At 32.4% G+C, this 23767-nt stretch overlaps 2 protein-coding genes and 1 long non-coding RNA gene across 3 annotated transcripts; all 3 read left to right on the forward strand.

The window, feature by feature from the left end:
• Positions 1–3712: 3712 nt before the first annotated feature.
• LOC136271810 (uncharacterized) lies at positions 3713–6870 on the forward strand. Its single transcript, XR_010709804.1, has 4 exons — positions 3713–4066; positions 4338–4775; positions 5071–5149; positions 5383–6870. It is a non-coding gene; the product is annotated as an uncharacterized lncRNA (long non-coding RNA).
• Positions 6871–11189: 4319 nt separating this feature from the next.
• Positions 11190–16600, forward strand: LOC105344481 (uncharacterized). Its single transcript, XM_011452262.4, has 6 exons — positions 11190–11791; positions 13630–13695; positions 13791–14132; positions 14492–15343; positions 15514–15592; positions 15923–16600. Exons 1-6 carry the CDS (start codon positions 11725–11727, stop codon positions 16233–16235), a joined length of 1719 nt encoding a protein of 572 aa, XP_011450564.4. The 5' UTR covers positions 11190–11724; the 3' UTR covers positions 16236–16600.
• Positions 16601–16742: 142 nt separating this feature from the next.
• On the forward strand, positions 16743–21967 carry LOC105344479 (uncharacterized). The gene is made up of 7 exons (XM_066071175.1): positions 16743–16995; positions 17134–17415; positions 17583–17645; positions 17770–18126; positions 18910–19311; positions 19684–19759; positions 20297–21967. Exons 2-7 carry the CDS (start codon positions 17352–17354, stop codon positions 20688–20690), a joined length of 1356 nt encoding a protein of 451 aa, XP_065927247.1. The 5' UTR covers positions 16743–16995; positions 17134–17351; the 3' UTR covers positions 20691–21967.
• Positions 21968–23767: the final 1800 nt, after the last annotated feature.

The raw sequence follows: 23767 nt of genomic DNA on the forward strand, positions 1-23767 counted from the left end.
CATCATTATAGCTGCCTGTTATAATCACAGGTAAGAAACTTACAGGTATGTAATTGTTTGATATATTATTTACAGTTACAGTTGGTAAAAAGTTACCGACGATCAATTGAATGATGCATGAATTGATAATTTTGTGAACTTATTATATTTAGCGTAGAGAGTATTTGGCGAAAGTTTGATTTTTAAAAATTTAGAGTAGAGCTATTTTAGCAAATTTCTTTATTTATGTATTTATTCATATTTATGCATAAAATGAGTCACGTAATTGATTTAGCGGAAACTGTTTTCCGCTTAAAAAAATCAAAAATAAATGAAAAGCTTCATATTATTTGATTACAGGTATGCTGCAATCATTGTTACTGACTAGCAAATTTCAGTTAATTTAATTTTGAAATGGTTTTCCGTTTCCTTTTTTTTTCTGAAGGAAAAGTCTCAAATAATATAAACAAGAATACAGGTAGCAGTAATGTGAACTCGCCATATTCCCGTGACTACACGTACGAAAACTGACCATTTCATTATTAGAATTAAAGCTCAACAAAATATCATGGTGGATGACGAAAGGAATCATGTGTCTTACAGAAGAATAGGAACGAGAGGTTTCGGCAATATAGTATAACGGACTATCTTGGAATGTCGTAGAAACCGAGTTTTTAAATGCAAACAAACCAACCTCTTATGAAATGACGTCCCCGTAAGTCAAGGCAAACTAAGGACATATTTTGACTCGAAGGTATCTTCCAAGTGATGAAATCAAATTGAATACAAAATATTGTTCACGCAGTCAAAAAGTTATTGCAACAACGTATACTTAAAAAAGACAATCTTTTGAAGAAATAATTTTTGTTGTCAATATAATTATATTCATTAACCCAACGTTGCAGAAAGCATATGCTTAAAATAAATTAATAATAGTTCATTAAGCAACAAATCAAATGTCACTAAGTTACTGTAATAATTTTTTTCTGTCCATTTTTTATTATCACTTCTCTACCTTGACATTTTTCAGATTACTATGAATCTTTTATCGATAATCAACTTTCAAAAATCTTATTTAAAAAACAAAACACTATGTCCATATGAAACAAACCTGTTTTTCCAAATGTTGCTCATTTCGACGCATGTTTAATTGTTACTGAAATTCCAAACACTATCTTAGTGTTGCATTTATCTGTTCACAGTTGCCTAGAGCTCTTGAAGGTGTTGGCCGTCTAACAAAACATTTTTGAAATACAATGTATGTCGATTTTTATAACAGAATGAGTACAACTGGGTTCTTACATCTGCGTGTAGGTAGTCTTAAACAATTAGAAGGTTTCATGTAAAATTGAATAAGTAATAAAAGAAGGACAACTCAAAGTAGTCAAATGGTCCGATTGTATGTTTATATTGTATGATTTTAATTTTTTTTTTTTTTTGCTTTAAAAATTGTCTGTCTAAAAGATTTTTGTGTGTGTATTCAATCTGATATAAAACTTATATACACTTAACAAAACTTCTAAGTTTTCACCCAGTTTAATGTATTTCCTATATGAAATAAGCGCTCATTTATTAATCTTGTCGGAGGAGTGACCGATTTCCACTAATTCAGAACGATGCATTGACCTTGATATCTAGTTGCAACCCGAGACCTTGGCCTTATATTGGCTAAATATCACACTTTCGATTTGGTTGAATTTCGCTCAGTTTTTGGATTGGATTGAGTTGCCGATGAAAATAATGTATATGAAGTAGAAATAAGATATTTTTAACTCCTTGCATATATGATTTGCTTGTAATTAAAAATGGTGCTTTAAATATGATAAATTATTCTACTTCAGCTGTTACAAAATGTTTGTAGTTACGCCTGCATTTGAAATTTTATCCATGATGTACATATCGCTACATTGTAAGTCAGGCATGAGCAAAATGAACGTAAAAAGATACGTATATCAAATGAATTGTATGAACAGTTTACAGCATTTATTTTATCATGTGTATTGGAGTTTCTTAAGATACTTGAAACTAATTCATCAAATCTGTACAACAAGGTTTATATTTGTGTAATTAAAAAAATGTTCATTGAATAATATGATTTTTCTTGATTGACTGCATGTAATTTACCCGATATGAATGACAACGTTGCCGATTCTTCATTTCAGTTCGTGACTGCACCCAAGGTCGTTTTTTTGTTGGCTATAATTTTCACGTAGCAACTTGTTTTCCGCCTGGTTTGATATTTACAAAGACAAATCAAGTTAAAGGGAAATTAGGATCGAAAATGCAAAATGTTTTATATAGTACATTTTAATTTTTACTTTAAAAAGGCATTTTTTATTTTTATTAATGGGTAAATGAAGAGTATTAATGGAGAACTCAAGTTGAAATGATTTGTTTCGTTTCTTGTTTTAAAATATTCTGATATATATATCACATGTATTATTCGGAGTGATTCTAAACTGAAAGCAACTTTATGGTGGTGTTTTAAATCCAGAATTCACTGTAATTAGTTCAATTATGCATGTATTGGGAGGTGTCAATATACAGTTTTCGTATCAAATGTTCGTCAATGAGGAATGGGCTGCCTTTTGCCAAGTATAAGGACACGACGCAATTTGATGAGACTTAATTTGGATATGACGTCCATTTCGAGAGAAAAGGTGTTGCTATTGTTGTTCCTTTTTTCTGGTAAGTGTTTTTAAGATACAACGTTATGTGTCACAGGGTTGTGAAACCTATGCTTGTATACAATTTTTAAAGAAAAGAAACCTAGAAGACACAGAAAACACGTTCAAAACACAACGCACACACACACACACACACACACACACACACACACACACACACACACACACACACACACGACACTCATAAGATGACAAAAGCCAATTACTACATATTTGACTATATTACAAACACAATGGTTTTCCCAATTATAATAATTTACCGGCAGTATCACATAAATTGACAATAATTAATAAACATTAAGTTACGATAATATATTGAACAGAAGTCTTACCAGGTATCCAGGAATTTGAATAATAAATAAGAATACTGAATCTTTGAAGATAAGGAATACAATGGCACAGGAAACTAACGCCGTAAAGAGTTGAATCTTCGGGTACTAGGCGGGACTTGCGCTTATATAGTCAACAAAGTTAGTAACACATGCATATTAATGACTTAAAAGTCAGCTGCCATTGGTCAATGAGACGTTTATACCTGAACCTGGTCACTGAACCTGATCACTGAATGCTAAAATTAGAAAAAACCACGTGGCTAATCAAAACATTCACACATGCACTCATTCAAACATACAGCATTACGTTCTATCAGCAATGCTGATGAATATTAAATAAAGAAAAGAAATCTAAAATAAATATCAACTGTGACATACGCTCCTCAATAAGACAGAACTAGGTATTTTTTCGTTGTTTCTAACATATGTGTCTATATTTCACAATGTATGACTTTTTTGTTCATGTTCAACTATTTGTATAATATTTGAAATTTATGTATCGTATTCTTGTTACTTTATACTTTTTGTGATAGTTGTCGCTGGAAACACGGTAAACAAATGCAAAGATTTGGCCAGTAAAAAATCAATACCAGGTAAACGATTAATGAGAATGTTATAAATTTAATAAAGAATCAATTATCAAATACTGGTTCATATAAAATACTTGTTATTCATATGAATAGTTTATTATCCATTTTTTTATGTTCACTTTAGTTGTCTCAGTTTGCAACGAGCAGTACATTAAAACAATCTCCCCAATTACACTTGATGCATACCAGCCTTCTTTTAGTACCAGTGCTTCCTTTTGTATGTGTGAGGTTAAAATATTGAGCACACAGACCTTTTCGAGTCTTCGCGTTTCACAAGAAAGTACCCTTATACCTACAGCAGACTGTGGATTACAAATAGAGATAGCAAATGATACAGGAGCTATCCGAACTGTTCAATGCTCTTACATTGGAGATACAGAGTATATACTCTATCAAGGTTCCAGTATTGTTATTTCTCTAGCTAAAATGTCTGAAAACTGGCGGGAAGGATTTTGTTTCCATCTCTCGATTAGGTTTGGTAAGTACATTGGCCTAAACAATAGTTTTATTAATTTTTTCAATGATATCTTAAACAAAGAACAAATTATGATCTGCTATGGTATTTCTGTTTTGTGCATGTAAAAATACGAAAAACTAAAGCAAACCACATGCACATAACGAAGTCGTTGACAGACATAGGCCATAAAGAAGAAAAAAATTATCAATTTAGAAAATTATGGTTTTTGTAAGATTTCGATGTATTTGTCATCAAAACAAATTGGCTCTTTCTATACTGTGTACCTTGACAGAGGACTCCCCCATAAGTGTGCAGTGTTTTAATCCTGGGGTCACCATCGTCCCTTCACAACCCTATACCACGGACACCGGCACATCAACAACTTCCACCACTCTTTCAGCAGTAACAAACACATCGTTCTTTCCATCGACTACAAACACCGACTCATCAACCGTGACATACGTAAGCGTGACGTCAAACGAGAAATCAGGCGTGGTGACAGCAACGTCCAGTACTGAATCACGGGACTCTACGCGGGCAGAGCTTTCCAAAACATCACCAAAAACATCAAAACAATATTTAACTACCACATCAACGTTGGATTCCCCAGAAATATGGACATCAAGAGAGACATCAACAGTATCTATGTCATCAATACAAGTTCCATCCACATACATTCCTACGATAACAACTGTCAAATCTCAATCACCTACCTTAACATCATCATCATGTAAGAACAAACGGTTTGTTGTGTATTCCATTAACCAATAATGATTAATTTTCATTTTATAGCATATCGTGATTCTAAGTGTATTTATTTTATTGTAAACGATGTTGTGGTATAGATTGGATATTTGTCCATATTCCTGTAAAATGTGGTTTTCGTATTTACCACTTAGTATAAACTACACCAACATTCAAGTTTTAAGTTATTATGATTGAAATTAGCTTCGGGTTACTATGCTATACAATGACATCATTATCAACAACATATGGTTTGTTTTTTGTTGTTGTTTTTTTTGCAGGGAAGTATACGATTCCAGCGATAGGAGGGTTGATAATTCTTACATTTTCTATCGCCATGGCTGTCTGTTACAATTATAGGTAAGTGACCGGTGCTTGATTGATCGAAAAAACTGGTTGATTTTCTTTACAATAAGTAAAAAATAATTGATGATCAATTTTGTGATGAATTGATTGATAATCCGTATATGCTGCAGTCATTGTTGCATTATTTGCAATTTATAGTTAAAAAATATTTAGCTCTTTCGCAAACATTTGTATCTTACTTAATTTGCCATCTTTCGCAAATATTGAATTGCAATTTATTTTTCAAGGAACAATCGCAAAAATACGATCAAGAATACAAACAGCAGCAATGTGAACTTGCCATATTCCCGAGACTTCACGTACGAAAACTGACGACTTCATTATCAGCATTCAGGTGTAGCTACTTTGAAGCACTGTGAGCACGTGCTTACATTATTTTTAATTTCAATTTTTTAAAAACATTGTTATTTTCGTTGTAAATCCCGAGCATTTTTTGGTGTGTTTGTGCCGGAACTTTTCCTGGAGCATCACGAACTTCTTCTTATCGTAATATGATATTAGATACATTGACTGGGTCATTTCGATCCATAAAGGACAAATAAACATTTGCATTTCATTATAATTAACCCTGCGCTTCAATCTCTATCAAAACGAAAATAAATACCGCAACACTGCTTTTTCAGAGTACAGTTTGGGTAAATAGGGGGATAAATTGCTTTTCCAAATGTTGCTAATCAATTTGTACTCAGTATGCATTGTTTGTTACTGACATTCTTTACATTATCTTTGACCTACATGTATCTGTTAACGGTTACCTAGAATTTTTAGAGTTATTGGCTCTACAGAATGTAGCCTCCTAACACAAATTCCGATTTAGAAAAAATGTTGATTTAAATAATACTGTAAAACCGGGCTCCACTCTAACACGCTCGTAAGGGGCCTTTTAATAATTGCTCTAAGGCAGGTTACAATGTATATGTGTTATAAAAATAATCAGGAAGATTTTTAGCAAAGAGCAATTAATTGAAGTAGCCTAAACAGTCTGACTTTAAATAAATTTTGTTTACTCTTTTAATCAGACATTGTATTAGCTCTTTGTCTGAAGGTGATTTTGTTTGTATTAAGTAAGATATATTTATTTGCATATGAGGTTTATCAACGAATTGTCTCCTGAACATTGTACTTCAAGGAACCGAGCATGTGATTAAATTGAAGATTTTCCACACCTTTCAAATACATAATACACTGTTCATTTCACATCTTCACCTTGTTTTATCTTGCCAATCGTTTTACTAGACTTCGTATTCCTTTAAATGAAATTCATGGTCAGCGTACATTAAAACATGGTCGTATAGGCGTGACTAGGGTTAAAATGCTAATACACGTAATGACTTAATTTCACCTGAGGAATAAAACTACGAAACACGTCCATAGTACATGTACATGTCTTCCATCTGAACAGCAGTGACCGAGCACGCTTCTAATGTACATTTTATAGATCAAATAACATCAAGTGAAGTCAAGTGCTCAATTTTTGTCATAGTCTTCCTATATTTTAACCAAACTTGCTGAATAAGAAGGTAAAAAATAATAAGTAAAAAAAAATGCATATTACCTGCGATAATCTTGTCTGCATTCTAGTAATAAGTTCAATGTATCTATATAGAACTCTACAAACTATTTCTCAGTAGAATTCATTAAAAATGTTTAATCATTAAACTATCAGTAAATAAATAAGTTTCATCATTTGTTTAACGATATAATTCATGTAAATATCACATCTCTGCATAAGTTTTAGTTTATATCATACAGAACTTTTGTTTGTTTAAATTAAATATCAATTATTATTGAAAATTGAGATCAATAGTGAAAAATTAATGTTCTATCTGATTTAGACTTGCTACATTTTTCAAAAATATGTGTACATATATTCCACAAAATTATGAGCATTAACAAGACAAGAAGGAAAATCTTACATAAATATCAATTTTGTCAATCGAATGGCCTTGTGTTATACATACAAGTTTCAACATCCATTCGATTTATTTCAATATCCGTGTAACAAGCGCTAGAGTTCGGCGCTAGAAATACAAACGATGCAGGAAGCTCGGACAAGGGATATTGATAGAAATATACTCGAGTTACATGCATGTGGTGACATCTGCCAAGAAATACAATCAGGTTAGTGTTGAATATCTAAATAGAGTCAATTCAACGTAAGGTACAAACGGAACAATCCTGTCCCAGTTGAATGTACTTTCAAAGCTTTTCCGTATGGCTGCAAAATTAATGGTAGTATTTATAAAAGGAATGGATTTTTGAATTTACGTTTATTAGCATGTTTACAGTAATTTGAAAGCGAACCGACCACAGAATTCTATTTGCTATTCGAATAGTGAATAGCGAATAGAACTCCAACTTCTGAATGCCTTTTTCATGATAAATTAAAGGAATAAAAATAACATTCCACGGCTGGCTTTTATTTGGAGATAATTAGGGTCGGACACATGATCTTATAGGGCCTAACTAAAGATAGATTTGATCACCTGCTGACAGTAATGAACTCTCAATAAAGTCAAAGAACGATCGCTTATTATATACCGATATTTTCTTTCAATATATGTGCATAAAAGTATTATTTTTGAAACATGTACATTTTTTTTATCATGCAAACCCCGGCTGTGTGTCGCAACAATGTACACCATTTGCAAGAAATTGATTTTTAAGAACAATTTAAGCGTATTATATATAGAGCGGGTATAGTTTTTATTCTTCAAAATTTCTGTTTTATGTAATGTTGTGTAATGAATAATTATTATATCAATTATAGAGATAAAAAGGGATAATGTCCCGGGAGCCTATAATTTGGGGTCGGCGATGAAAGGGGGGGGGGGGGGGGTCGGTCCTGTCTTTAAGTACGTAACTGTGGTTCCAAGAAGGGCAAACGATAACGCCCTTTGAAGACCATGTAACTTTGTTGGAATTATTGAAAAAATAAAATCAAAATTTGATTTATAGTTTTATCACAGACAAATAGGGACCCGCATTCTAATGATTCTATGTACATGTACTAAGCCCTTCGACATTTAATTATAAACTACATATGTACATGTATACATGTACATGCTGTAATTAAGCTTATGTTTATGCGTTTCATTTTACGGTCACCTGTTTAGATATAAACACTTGTATGAACCTGTAAGTTTATACATATTTTGATAAATAAGCTGTATCAACACGCTTTTCCCGTCAGTGTAGCAGCGTTTATTTACATGTCAGATAATCCGATTTCCAAATAGATTATATTATTTTGTCTACATATATCTTCATTTAAATCTGAATTAAGAGAAAAAATATAGATCCAATCCTTCGTTCAATTATTGAAAGACGTTATCAAATTCTTGTCAACACAAACTGAAGTGATGCGAACACGTTATTAAATGAGAAGGTGTAGAATTCGTTGAATATTTTAGCATTGTTTCTAACCAAGCGGAAAATGGTTTCGTTTATACACGGGTCGGTATTTTGCATAACATTAAATAAAATGATATCGATTACATTTTGTCGTATCACTTACAAGTTTATTATCCCTCCACGGGTTAATAAAACAGACGGATCGGAGACACATCGTTTCAATCTTGTATGTGTGAAATTGTCAAATGACTTCTACTGCTTCACTGCGCACGATTTATCAAAACTCATTCTATTCAATTCATGGCATTTTGAATATTGGACACTTTGTATAGAGAGTAATTATGATTGATAATCAAATACATCTACAGCTCTTTATAAACTATTATTAGAAGTGATTCAAAGTGTAAATTATGTGAATTTTCAAAATCAAATTATAGTTTATAGCTTAATATTTCTAATCTTAAAATCTAGGAAGATCTATAATTGGTACATCTAATTTGTTGACCAACCTCCTTTCTCGGTATATAATCATTGGGAATATAGGATTCTAATAACATGTAATATGTTGCAACACGAACCGGTCCTATTAACCAACTTATGTTTTAAATATATACCTACATTGTATATAAATAAAATTATGATTTAACAATCAATCATACGATAATGAATTCGTCTTTTTCATAGGCAGATACGGAGTATGTAAATGTTTCATTTCATGTTCGATAACATCGCAATTGACAATATTTATAATCATAATGGATGATTCGTCAGTGGCGTCGGAAGCAAATTAAAAGTCCGGAGGGGGGGGGGGTGGTCAAGGGTTGGGGGGCTAGACCTTGTCAGAAATCTTGACAAGCCCCCCCCCCCCCCCCTTCCCCACCCGGTTCCGACGCCTATGTTCATCGAGTTATAAATGTAACAATGGTTGTACATATGTATTTGCTTTATAGGTTCGAGGTGGGGGGGGGGGGGGGGGGGGGGGGAGGACATTGTTCTTGTTGTCGTCGTCGACTGTGCCTCTTTCATTTGCATTATTTTAATGCCCTAGATTTCGGCCCTGACACAAAAGAACATTCGCTTCCGCGTCTACCTGTTCTTGCTACCTGTGTATATTTACATGCAATGCATGTTTAGATTAAACCATTTAACTGTCAGAGCGTCGTATACATGGACTTTGTAATGGTGAAATTCGAATAGTAAAATTTTGAGTTACTGGTATTAATCAATGCAAAACTTTGCCTCCGGCATATTTATTTTTTTCCTACATGTACAAATATTTCTATAAAAACATCTTGAGAAAACAAAATCTGAAACTACACAAACTGAATAAAATAAACGAGATTTGTTCAAATTTTATCTTTGCTCAAATTATGTGTTTATATCCCACGAGGGATTACAAATGTTTCTTTTCATAGATTGGTTGTCAAGCGGTGATTTAATTTGCTATTTATTATTTTTTTTTTGCAGTATACTGCCGTATCATGTGATATTGAATAAACAATGATTTTTATTTAACTTGTATGTTCATGTATTTACATGTCACGTTTCCGAGGAATGCTGCCAGCATATGCATAAAGAAGACCTTGGTTTTGATGATGCACGTATATGTATAAAGTGTCTTTTTTCTCCCCCCCCCCCCCTTTTTTTTTGGGGGGGGGGGGGCTTCATAACGAAGAGCTTTAAAAAGTAACATGCGTGTCCATACTGTATAAAGTTGATTAAAGCAAACACATATATTTAGAATGGCATGTAAATTTTTTTTTTAGAAGTTTTTGTTTTTATGCTTTAAATAACTGGTTTTACTGAAGCTTACGTCATTCTCGTAAATTTTTCGACGCGTCTTTGAAGTCATTGAATTAAATTGAGAGAATTTCATGCTCTGTAGATCATTTGTTTAAACAATTCCAGTATTTGGTCGCTAGTGAAAAATGAATTAAAAAATGCTTCATCCTTTTCTTAAATAACTGACAGTCGAGATATAGGCCTACTCCATCTTCGTCACTAGAACAAATCCATCTTGTCTGATTTTCTTTAATTTTTTTAACGTGTTTTCGTTCAGGATGATACTACTTTGAGACAGTATAATCTGAATTCAGATAATGGACAGGTGTAGTCAATAAGTAAAGCAGCTGCTGTGTCTTTTACAGGTTGTCTTATATGTATAAGGTCAGGGACATTTACTGTCAATTTCTGATGAAAATTAAAAAAAACAACCTATTTTTGTAAATGGAAATATTCATGGATTTATTTAAATATTAACTGGTCAGTCCTGTGCTTTGTTTTTACAAGACGAAAATTTTAAGCTTACATATGTAACATTCTTATAATTAAAGATTCTGAAGTATTCTAATATATGTCGTATGAAAAATCATTTTTAATTGATTGACTTAATCTTAATTTAAACTATTATTGATATCATTTTTACATTACATTTTGATACATTTAAAATGAAACGTTTTCAAGAAAATCATTAAAAACAAGGACATGACGAATTGTTGCAGGCAAGTAAAATAATGATATATCTAGAAATAAGAAAAAAATATGTCATTATTATTTTTTATTTAAATTCGCAGAGTAAATCCATCATCATACACCGATCACCTGAACAATCTTACCTTGATAGATATAAACCTTTTGTAAGATTACTTTCAGAGTCTAGGGAATAAATGTAGCGTTGTTTGAAGTATAAACTACTTCTTTAAACACTGAGTCGGGGTAACGCCCCGCCATATACCGTAATGGCGTTAGAGAACAACATTAAAGTTAACTTTATCATCTATTCGATTTTTCGTGATCACTCGGCCGTTGCGGAAACATGTTACCATTGTTCAAATATTACCGTACAAAACCCACGGACTATCCTCAACGCGGTCAGCGTATAATTAACTGGATGCTAAATTTCAACCGGAACGTGCTCATACTTTTCACCTCATGTGTCATGTTTACCTATATTAATATACCACGCGCTGGTTCAAAATACAAAGGTGTTCCGATGATCAAGCAATAGTAGGAAAATTAACACAAGCACAAAATACACGGAAGAAATTTATGATTTTTTTTCATTTCAGTGTTTGAAGGAAATTAAATGTCTGGAATTTTCTTCCCAAGAATCTGGGTGCGAAGGGCGTAGACTATTGTATTTCAGAGTAAAAAAATGCACGAGCCGTGATGACACCATATAGGATGTGTACCTGGGATACTCGAACCGTTCATTAATGATGGCCCCGCCAAGAGGTGTTTCGTTTTTTCCTTGGATGATATGTGTTTTAATCTCGTTAATAGGTTTGTAGCTTGAATTTTTAAAATATTTTATGAACTTTATTTTGAAACATAATCAAACCAAGCTGGAATTTGTTCAGTATTTGTATACGTTTAACATTAATATTTTCCTTTAAGATTTTGATAAATGATCATTAATTTTAAACTTCTTCAGGAATCATCTACAATCATTTATTATATAACATTATTTTAAGTCATCTAAGAGAGAACTGTTATCATGATTTTTTTTGTTTATAAAATTAAAACAAGAATGGACATTAAGAACATAGATCTAAGTTAAAAAAAACCACATTCTTAATTGCATGAATTTAAGTGATGTGCAAGATGTAGAGAGTAGGATATTTACAGAATCTTTAGTCAGATTAAAGGATGGAAAAATAATAAAACAGAACGCCAAAATTCAATAAACGCGCCATCTGTTGGACTCGGCTGTATCTCTGTCAGTAAACAGGTCGATAGGACTCCTCCGCTAACGTAAACTCAAGCTGCTATACGTCTCAGATTTCATTTACGTTTTAAATTAGTTGTGGTTGAATCATCCCCCCAAAACCACACCCATTATCTTAAACTCAGACATTACTGTTTACTTCCTGTGTCATGAATTTGTCATCTAAATGCCGTGTTCTTTTCAGTGTATTCTTTTGTTGTGTGCATTAGTAAACTTCAATATAATGTAAAGACTAAATTTACCAGTTTAAGGTGGTTTCAATACTTACTTCCTCAATTGAAGTAGAAAATTAGCTGTAATGAAATTTCACAGACTCTGATTTTCGTTTCTAAAATTCACACAAGTACCTTTAAAATAGGAAATTAAATGAATACTAGTAAGTAGATGTGGGCTACAAAACGAAAAAACAGTTTAAAAAAACTATATTCTTCCTAGTTGGCTGTATCAACAATATTTCGCTGTAAGCCTGTGGACAGCTTCAGCATAAATCCTCTTTTTTTTAAATAACAAAAATTAATTAAAGTTTAGCGCTTCACTTCACTTCACGTACATGTATAGAAGAATCTCATTATTTGTGTCAATTTGTTTTCTTTAAATAAATCACAAATTGAAGACAAAATATGTGACAGGATGGTAGGCTTGTGTTTCAATTGCTATTTTAATTTCCTTGGCCCAGTTGTCACTCGGTTATTGGACACCTCTCTGTGCCAGGGGTAGGGTATCACGTGTCGATTTGTTAAGCATTGTTAACGTACAGCGTTTCGAAGGAGTGGTACAAGACTTGGGAGAAGAATGTTACGTTAATTTCTTTTTTTATGATTAAATACAGAGGTCAGAGTTTCTTGATGCCAAAAAAGATAAGGGTTTCAAATATATCATAAATTTTATTCATACCAGCGAGTCAAACCATCTTTGAAAAAAAAAATGAATAAAAAAAGCTGTTTAACGGATACTGCAGCGTAATAATACTTTTGGTTAACCATCAAAAAGATACATTCATTTGTTTTTAGTACATGTAACATAGCATGATTGTATACTAGTATATATATGTACATGCATACATTAAAAATCGTATTTATTTAACATGGTGCACGTCTACTTTATTATGGAATACGCCTTGTTTTCAGACATGATTCGTATTTGTCATATCTAAAGATAATAACAAAAAGGAACACAATTATATATTATACATGTAATTATATAATTGTTTCAATGATTGTGTTCACAGATTTTCAAAGAGATCTTTCAAACCACTTTTTAATATAAACGTCTAGTAATTGCTAAAATATAAGGCGTGCATAAAGTCAACTTAGAATATAACATTATTTAAATCAAGAGTTAAATATATTAACACGTTACATTTTCGCTTAATGACCATCATTCAATCTTTCAGAACATCCAGTGCATGTAGTTGGTTATTCAACGTGTTACAATGAGGCAGAGCAAGCCTCCATTCCAGGTAAACAATTGTAACCAAAGATACGGTTTTATATTTAGCTGATGTATGACGATCATGACAAAAAATCAAACAATAAATCATTTCTTCCATTATAGCTGCTTTGATGTGTTACAACAACGATGTTGTTGGGCCTCGTGTGGTGTTGGATGTATTCAGAGCCAAGGACTCCAGCACAACAACAACAGACTGCGTTTGTACTGTGACCAGTGACACACCCACTAAGTTTAACTTTTCTAATTATAACAACTATTATCCGGGGGGAAATGATTGTGGTAGTACACTTATATTTTCGGTAAATGGTGATTTTCATCCAAAACAATGTTTTGTGGCTGACATGGAATTGCCCTCTTCAAATCTTACGGATACCTCTGTGGACATCAGCATCACTGGTCCAAAGTCAGCCATAAGTACAAACTACTGTGTACTGATTGAGTCAGGTACAGGCTTCATCTTTTTCTGAGACATTTCAATAATTTTTTTTAAAGATAAATTTACAAGAAAACAACGTCGATCTGAAATGATTGTTCACCTAGTAAAGCCTTCCTCTCATTCATTACTGTCAGTTTTTATTTTTGAAAATTTATCTTTGTAGATAATTGATACAAATCGTGTTCTGATCTGAAAAACCGTAATTATAAAATGTTTTTGCATAACTGCATAACATAATATAGTAAAGACGATGTTATGGATTTATTAAGGGGGGGGGGGGTCTTTAGAATTGTATTAATATTGCAAGTTATACATCTTAAAGATATAAAATCAATGGTACAAAAAACAAAATATTATATCTTCACAGATGTTGCGCTGAACCTTTCTTGTACAGGCGACTCGTTGTCTTCTTTATTGACAACAGAATCTGTATCAACAACTGAAACAACCATAACAACTACTAAAGAAGCATCCACACAACAAACAACTAGTCAGACATTGCCGTCCACAACGGATAAACTAGATACCACAACATCTATCATTGTCACATCATTATCACAGAGTATATCGTCGACGACGTCCATTCCAATCGCTACCACGGAAGAAACAGTCAACTCTTCCACTCCATCCTTATTGAATTCCTCTACAACAAGTAGTCAAACGATAGATACAGCAGAGACGTCACCGGTAATCGCCACATTAGAAATCACGTCTGTTGTCCCAAACACCACAGAGAAAGTAAGTACTAGTACTAATCTCCTCAACAGTACTGAAAGTCCACAGACAACCACTCAAATGTCTTCTACCAGTGTCAAACAAGATACTACAACAATTACGACAACAAACTCCTCCACAGAAAGTGGTGTGCAAGACACCACAACCACTGTACCGCCACTGTCGTCCACAGAAAGTGGTGCACAAGATATCACAACTACTGACACGTCTCAGTCCTCCACAGCGAGTGGTGAACAACAAACAACCACTAATGCAACAACGCTGCCTTCAACTACCAATAATATTCAAATGACTTCTATAAGTGTATCGACTGAGTCCTCTACTATCAATGTCACACAACATACAACGGTGTCTACAGCTTCACCGCCAACGTCAACTCATGGGGTCACTGCGTCAACAAGCACTAGCTCGGTTACGCAAAAAGCAACAACAGTAATTCCAGTTGCGAAGACCACCTTTAGACAAGCAACTTCAGAAGTTCCATGTAAGAATAATACTGCTGTAGTTCAATATCAATTTCATTCGAATTTTTGTCCAGTTTAATCGTTTGTGATCGGATATCAAGCTTAAATGGACTTTAATGTAGGTACTTAAAAGTATCACGAGCATGAAGAACCCGCTTTATAAATATATTTTTTCTTGTTATTTTAAAAGGGAATGGGATTATTCCAGCCGTCTTAATAGGAGTGGTACTTCTCGCAGCATTACTAATTGTATTTATCAAATGGCAGAGGTAAATATAATATTATAATCAACTATGATGCTCTATGAAACATTTTTTATTATTGGCGACGTTTTCTATTGATTTAAATTTATTTAACAAGTGTATTTAATTGAATATATGTTCATTGTATTATTATAATTTGTTTAATGAATTCTCATTCTTACATCTTTTTTGACAACGAAATCTTATCAATCTTCTTAATTATTCAGATAAAATTAACACAAGGTTAACGCAAAATTAGCATGATTTAAGATATAACTTTACATCACTTTTATTCTTAAGTGTTATCTTTTGAACTTTATAATGAGTTGCATTCATGCTTTTTTCAAATTTCCCCAGGAGTCGCGAAATCAAGTACCCGCCTGATAGTTCTTACAGTGATAGCGTGGATTCTTCCAATAAATATCCACAAATGGGAGAAACTAACTTTGGATATGATGCATATGAAGATGATTCAGGCATTGTGACAGAGTTTTCGAAAAGTCCCGAGGAACTTGAAATAGAGTATGAAGACGAAGGACTAGATCCGAAGAACTTGACGAAAGGACCATTTATAAGATACAATGTCAAAGATTACAGCAGAAATATTGATAATTTTAATTATAACGGTGTCAGACAACAAGCGCCAAATGGCATGGATGTGTATTTTTAGCACTTCATTGAACAGCTTTAAAATATAAGAAAAACCGTAGGTCAGTGAATGGGTTACCGAGTTCATGGTATGGACATGATTAATTATTGTTGGTGTGGAAGAAACGTAGAAGGAAGTTAATTTTGGAAACCGGATATTATATAAATCGGTGTGATCAGACATACATGTAGTAGCCTAATGATTGTTTGTGGATTGTCGTGTGATTTCTGACCTGTAGAAATATATTTTTAACCCGCTGTATATATTATGCTTAAATATTGATATTGGAGCTTTAAATACATGACAGTGACTAATACATCTATTTCGCATTTACAATTGCATTTAAAGTCTATTTATAATGCATGCATTGCTATCAAATGCAAAATGCAAAATAGATAAAAAATGAATGCAAAATGCATCAATTCAATGTCGAAATAACACAATGTACACACACATTTACATTACAGTTTCTTTGTTTAGATTATTTGCCAAATCTATGCAGCAATGTTTATATTTTTGTAATCAAATTATATTTTTATTATTAAACTATATCGAATGTCTTGAAGACTGCATGTTGTTTTTGTTCTCCACGATCTACTTCGCTATGAATGACAGCGTTGTCATTCCTTCAATAAGTTATTGACTTACCCCAAGGTCGACTGCGTTCTGGCTATGTACGCTAAGGAATAGAACATTCTTGTAGCAACTTTTATATTGCCTGGTTTCTCATTTACCCAGACAAGCCCAGTCAAAGAGAAAATAGGATCAAAACATGCGAAAGGTTTTTATCAAATACGTTTCAATTTTTCCTATTAAATGGCATCTTTTATTTTGATCAATGGGTTGAAAAAAAATCGATGGAGTAATCAAGTAGAAAGAATTCGTTTCTTGTTTTACGATAAACTGATTTTTATCGCAGGTATCTTTCCCAGTGGTTCGAAATTGAAAGCAACTTTATGACGGTGTTTAAAATCCAGAATTCACCGTGTTTAGTTCAATTATGCATGTATTGGGAGGTGTCAATATACGGTTTTCGTATCAAATGTTCGTCAACGAGGAATGAACTGCCTTTTGTTGACTACACGTACAATACCTAAATCTAACTCTTCCGGGTATCAGGATAAGTTTTGATCAGTAATGTTTTTGGATATGGCGTCGATTTCGAGAAAAAGGATGTTGCTATTGCTGTTCCTTATATCTGGTAAGTGTTTTTTAAGACAAAAAAATGTTTCTGCGCACAATAATGAAGAGAGTATTATTTCGTCGTTTCTATTATATGTAACATTGCTGTTCAATTACGACTTTTTGTGTACTTGTTGAAGTTTATTATCGTTATCCATGTTTGTCTATACTTTTCATGTGTTAAAGATGGTGCTGGGAACACGACAGCAAACAAATGCAAAGATTTGGCAAGTACAAAATCAATACCAGGTAAACTATTAATGAGCATGTTATGAATTTAAAACAGTGTTCAATAGCAAATACAAAATAGTACATATCAAATACTTGAATTCATATGAATAATTTTATATTCAAATTTTCATGATCACTTTAGTTGTCTCATTTTGCAACGAACAGTACTTGGAATTAAACTCTCCAATTACACTTGACGCTTACCAGCCTTCTTTTGGTGCCAGTGTTTCCATCTGTATGTGTGAAGTTAAAATATTAAGCACACAGTCATTTTCGAGTCTTCGCATTTCACAGGAAAGTACCCTTGTACCCCCAGAAGACTGTGGATTACAAATTAAGATAGCAAATGCTACAGACATTATTCGAACTGTCAAAAAATGTTCTTACACTGGAAATACAGAGTATATACTCCACCAAGGTTCCAGTATTGTGATTTCTTTAGCGAATGTATCCGAAACCTGGTCAGAGGGATTTTGTTTCCATCTCTCATTGAGGTTTGGTAAGTTACTGTCATACTACATACATACTGTTTATACTCTGTCCCGAGTTTTTGCCTCCACCACTTTTTGCTTGATATTTCGATAATCATTAATACCTTTGTGCTCAAACTACGTTCACCCACTAATATGAAAAATGTCCAGATTATATGTGTTGAAACGCCCACTCTACCGCTTCAGGTTTCAATACACATCCCATAATAGAAAGTCCACGGAAATTTAGCATTGCATCAGCCATTAATAAGGCCGGATGATAACGTTGAAAAATTGCGCGAGGTATCCCGAGTACTTCTGAATGGAGAAAAGATGTAAACATCTCCCATTATAAATCTCCGTAAGAAATTTGTTTTCGTTCCTTTGAACTTTTATGAGTGAAAAATGATAATTGTTCAATGAAGATATCTTGGATATATTCCCTTTTATCGATTTCAACTGTATTTCTTTCACAGGTATGTGTATTTTTATTAAAAATCATCAAAATGCGATGGAAGCAACAACTTAGGACAGACTATAGTTAAACTGTTTAAGAATATCATAATATAATTGTGAATCAAAATCTATTTACAAAAGTGGCAATTCTCTCAAAATGGACAAAGAAAGATAAATCAAAGGACAAGGACATATCATCAAAGTACACGTCGAACCACGTTAACATGTTGTCAAGAAAAACTTTTTAATGATTCAATCACATATTCAACGGAATATTGTGTATAGATCTGGTAAAATATCGATTTTTTTTTAAAACAAACGAATTGTCATTATTCCTCGCCTTGTACATTTTACAGAGAATTCCCCAATAAGTGTGCAATGTTTCAATCCTGATGTCACTATTACTCCTGCACAACCCTATACCACGGACACACCAACAACTTCCACAACTGCTTCATCTGTTACTACATCAACTGTGACATCACATGTGACGTCCAACGTGAAATCAAGTACATCAACGTCCAGCACGGTATCATCGGGCACTACACAAACCGAGTTTTCCCAAACGACAGCTACATCAACATCTTACAGCACATCATCTGGCAAAGTATTTTTCTCGACATTCACAAACACTGAAAAAGTGGAATCTACGACGGGTGTCGGTACAGGCACAACGATCCTTGTAAGGACATCTTCAGTGGGAAAGGAAGATGTTACTTCAAACGTCAAAAAAGTTATTCATACTTCAGATTTCAATGGTACAGTAATTTTTTAATCCCTTGATTACAATTCTTTCAAGCTTTATGAATAATGTTTATAAATCGGCATTTTTAATCTTAAACATGCAAAACACATATATGGGTAACTTGATATTTCTAAAAACCTTTTATTGCTGACTAAGAATTTAAACCTTTGTTCGATGAAGGTTTTAAAAGAGCTAATGTACTGCAGCTGAATTGAAATATCTTCATTAATATTTAATCGCCTCTTATCTAAACTAAAATTTCTATATAGAAAATCGATTGACAACTTCATGATATGAGCAGTAAATGTTTATACTTATGCACTTTTTAAAAAGATATTAATCATTTTTGAACAAAACAGTCTAACAGCACATCATTACATTTCAGTTTTATATGCTGTTATACCAGTGATTGGCGTCATTTTGATTGGAATTCTCTGCCTCGTCTTCATATGGTATAGAAGGTAGAGTATTCAAAAGATATGGTGCTCTCCTTAATGATTCATTGTTGATTCTACGTGGTGTAACTGGAAGCATATATACCTTAGTTTATAACACCAAAATGTATTCATATTCAACGTTCACACATGCAAACATGATAGAGATTTAAAATTAAACATGTTATGAATAATATGTTTTGATTTGCTAAATACTTTTTAAACTATTTCATGATTACAATGTCAAATTTAAATATATACTCCTTAAACATCAGTCTTTTTATTTCTCATGAATTCTTTTTACCGTAGAACGTTAACGTTTTGTATACATATTTTGATATCATACTTAGTTTCATAGAAAAGTTGCTATAATCATTAGAATAAGCTACTGTATTGATTCTTGATATACATATAAAACATATAATTATACAAAATATATCATTTTTATTGTTATTTTTTCATACAGTAAAATTAACCAACTTAAATATTGATAAGGTGTAATTTATCATTCATTTTGAAATAATATTAATAGAATCATTGATTTTGCTGGATTTTCTCTTAAAGGCGACGTGACGCAAAGGAACGATTGTACAGTCGGGAACGATTACAAACGTCAACAGCCTCCTCATCTAACGGAACGGATACACATCCACAGAATAAAGCATACCGAGATACACACACTGCGAACCCCATAAAGAAAAACGATCCTGAATTTTACTACTACGACGACCAGCCTACACAGCAAACAGCGTTGTATGCGACTGTGTACAAGGGAGCGACATCAAAAGAAAACAATCCAAAAAGAACCAGCCACTATGTGAGGAATAAAGAGGGAAAAGACATCCCAAGGAGTGATTTGGGACTAGATCAAACTTCAAGGAATACTTCAAGGGGAAGTTCTAACGACAATTCAGTTGTTTATGTGACTGTTAACGGCGGCAAGAGATTCATTTTGTAGATATTTAACAGAAGAGAGTAAACAAAATATAGTGGTTTATTTAATCCGATTGCAAATAATCAGTAATTACATGATTGTTATATAATTTTCCTTTCGCAATTCAACAGTGAAATTTAACATGAATTAAGGATAAATAAGCAACAAAAACAACAACTGTATTGATAAACTGAATGATAAAGTAATTTTGTTCTTAAAAAAAAACCCCACATTTAACTCGGATTCAAAGCAGCAGTATTAAATTATTCATTATCTTGGTAAATTATAAATGTTTTTTTTTCATTTTATTTATTTGTTGACTTATGTAAATAAACTGTAATGTCGTTGTAAATTTATCATATGAGAGGATAACAATAATTACAAAAAGTACATGTAACTATTTGTTTTGAATGAATTGAATGCAATCATGTCCATTTTTATGTTGTATAACCTTATTTACATATTATCAAGAATTGTTAATTTTTTTTTCTCAAGTTCTGAAGACCGTCTTTGAAAGTACATGTCATTGTATGTTCACAAAATATCAAAACTATGGCTGCTTCATTGCACCTTATGATTTGTGTCATATGTTGATATTGTACATAACGGTAAAAAAATTATTAGGTCTGAAACACACAGAAAAAAAATTGTACATGGGTGCACAGGTTCCTAATAAGCAGAAGGCGTGTGTTCTGCACTCGTCTAGAACCAAATTAGAATTTGCATCTCTATTACTATAATCGGCAAGTGTGAAGTAATAGTCGGCAACATGGAGTCAGTAACGTTTTCTTTCATTATTTTTCTCTCTTTATTCATATTTGGCCCTTTTGGCCCTTGAGAAAATAAAACACTTCTTAGGTTTGTTACTGCCTACAAAAGAAAATATGGTTTGTTAAAGAGCTTGAAAGATTTCGCTTTGTTAGCCTCGCCTTCTATGAACTCTAACAATCTGACATATTTCTGTAGACAATCAGCATCAAACCTAAGTAATAAAATATTTGAAATTCGTATATTCTACTGTATCAACTTGCATCATCGGTACTTTACTATCAATAATTAGATGAATTGATATAATAATATATTTTCATTATGTGATTTCATGTAGAAAGTGATAGTCATGTGTATCTAAATAATTTGAACGTACATGTTACATATTACTTGCCTGTATGCGGGGTCTTTGCTAACAGGAAAATACATTTTAACTTTAAGTATATTTACATGCACATGGTAATAAATTGCTATGAATCATCCTTTTTGATTAATAACAGTTGGTAGGTTATTTCATAAAATTTATGCCATTACGAGTATGGTCATAATTTCCTTATTACTATGCATAATTATGATTATACATGTACTCCATTGTTTAAAATCACATTAGGCTTTATATTAAGAATTTTAATTTTGAAGAGGAGTTCAACCCTGAAACTACCGTAGGATAGAAATTATACCTGCCGACAAAGCAAAAAAAGTGGTATTCTCCAATTATTTAACGACCAGCTGCAGTACCGTGATCATATATATTTCATACACAGTCGATAGAAATTGATTTTTAACCCTTAAATATAATGACGTTATTTTGGAGTACTTTTATTAAAACATTAAAATAAAGTTATATGCATTTCGTGTCACATAGAGGCTGGCCGTAATATATATGATTCTTACAAAGGTTGCAGTATAATATAGTTTATATATACAGGTACACAATTACATACCCCAGCGTCTTTGTGTTAATTTTACCCCACATTTGTAACGTATGGTCCAATACAGTTAGTACATGAAGCAAATAACGAAGTGTGAAGTGCAAGCTAGGTTTGCATAAGTATACGAACGAAAACTAGAACTTTTTTTTTGTCTTCGACAGTCCATTTTCCTTTTTTATTTAAAATGTCAGGAGAAATCATATCTATTTCTTTTTTTACAAAGTCTTAAACGCCTTAGTACATGTATAATCAGCTGTCTAAAAATACCTTATAAGTAATGCAATTTCAAAGAAAGATAACTTAAGAACTTTAAAGGTAATTATGATTATAGCATCAAAAGGACTTTTTTTTCAATATATGTAAAATTTTTGTTCATTTCTCCGTCTGAAAAATTGGTATGCCTAGAGTGTTTATGTTCTACATTCTTTAAGCAAAGCGAGATTACTCTTTTTAAATTAATTTTTAAACGTGACACGGGTGAATTTAGTTTAACATTAAAACTCCCATATACGATTTTTATCAACTTCTAAAACAGGAAGTTCTCAATGGTTAAAAACAAAATTTGAAATATATAAAAAATATGACAATTTTAACATTTCCAAAGCCTAATTTTAAAAATTTGGTCATTCCAAATTTTACTTTTTTATCTCAAACTTGAAGCCTAATATCTTGTAAATATTAAAAGATAGAAAGAAGTGTTTGCTTTATTACGATTTTGTACATCATAACATGAAGTATCGAATTCTAAAATCGATAATTAAAAAGTAAAATATATACAAGGGATCTTTTGATATTTTGTATTTTGCATGTTTTAATCGGAAGAATATAAGCCGGAAGTCCAAAAAGTGACACACGGAAGAACTGTACAATATTTGTAAGAATTTAACATTTAATATTGATTTTTCTCTTCCGTTTTCAAAAAAAAAACATAGAGAAAACCCTGTCATAAAAATAATAATAGTAAAACATAAGAAAAACAATAGGTCTTTTGACCAAAAGTCGAAAAGCCCTAATAAAGTGTCAGTGTCAATGACTTAAATCGTACACTTGCTGAAAATTATATATTAAATATAAATGATTGGGAATCATTCTTTGAACGTTATGAAGTAATAAATATGGTCGGTACGCGATCAAATAATTATTACATAAAGCTCTTCGGGTTTTATATGATTTGATCACACGCGACCCATATTATCACCTTTTAATTTTATTTTACCTTAAATGGTGGCAGTTCATTGAATAATTAGCTTTTCTTTCGTCCTATATGAAATTTACTGACCATGTTTAAACATACTTTTAACTACAAACCATGTATAATGATAAATAATACACAGACACAATATCATGGTTTCGACGATGTTTATTTATCTTTTAAACGGGGAATATTTCAGATTTTTTAAA

The sequence above is a fragment of the Magallana gigas genome, chromosome 9 (genome assembly GCF_963853765.1).
Source record: "Magallana gigas chromosome 9, xbMagGiga1.1, whole genome shotgun sequence".
Classification (NCBI taxonomy): domain Eukaryota; kingdom Metazoa; phylum Mollusca; class Bivalvia; order Ostreida; family Ostreidae; genus Magallana; species Magallana gigas.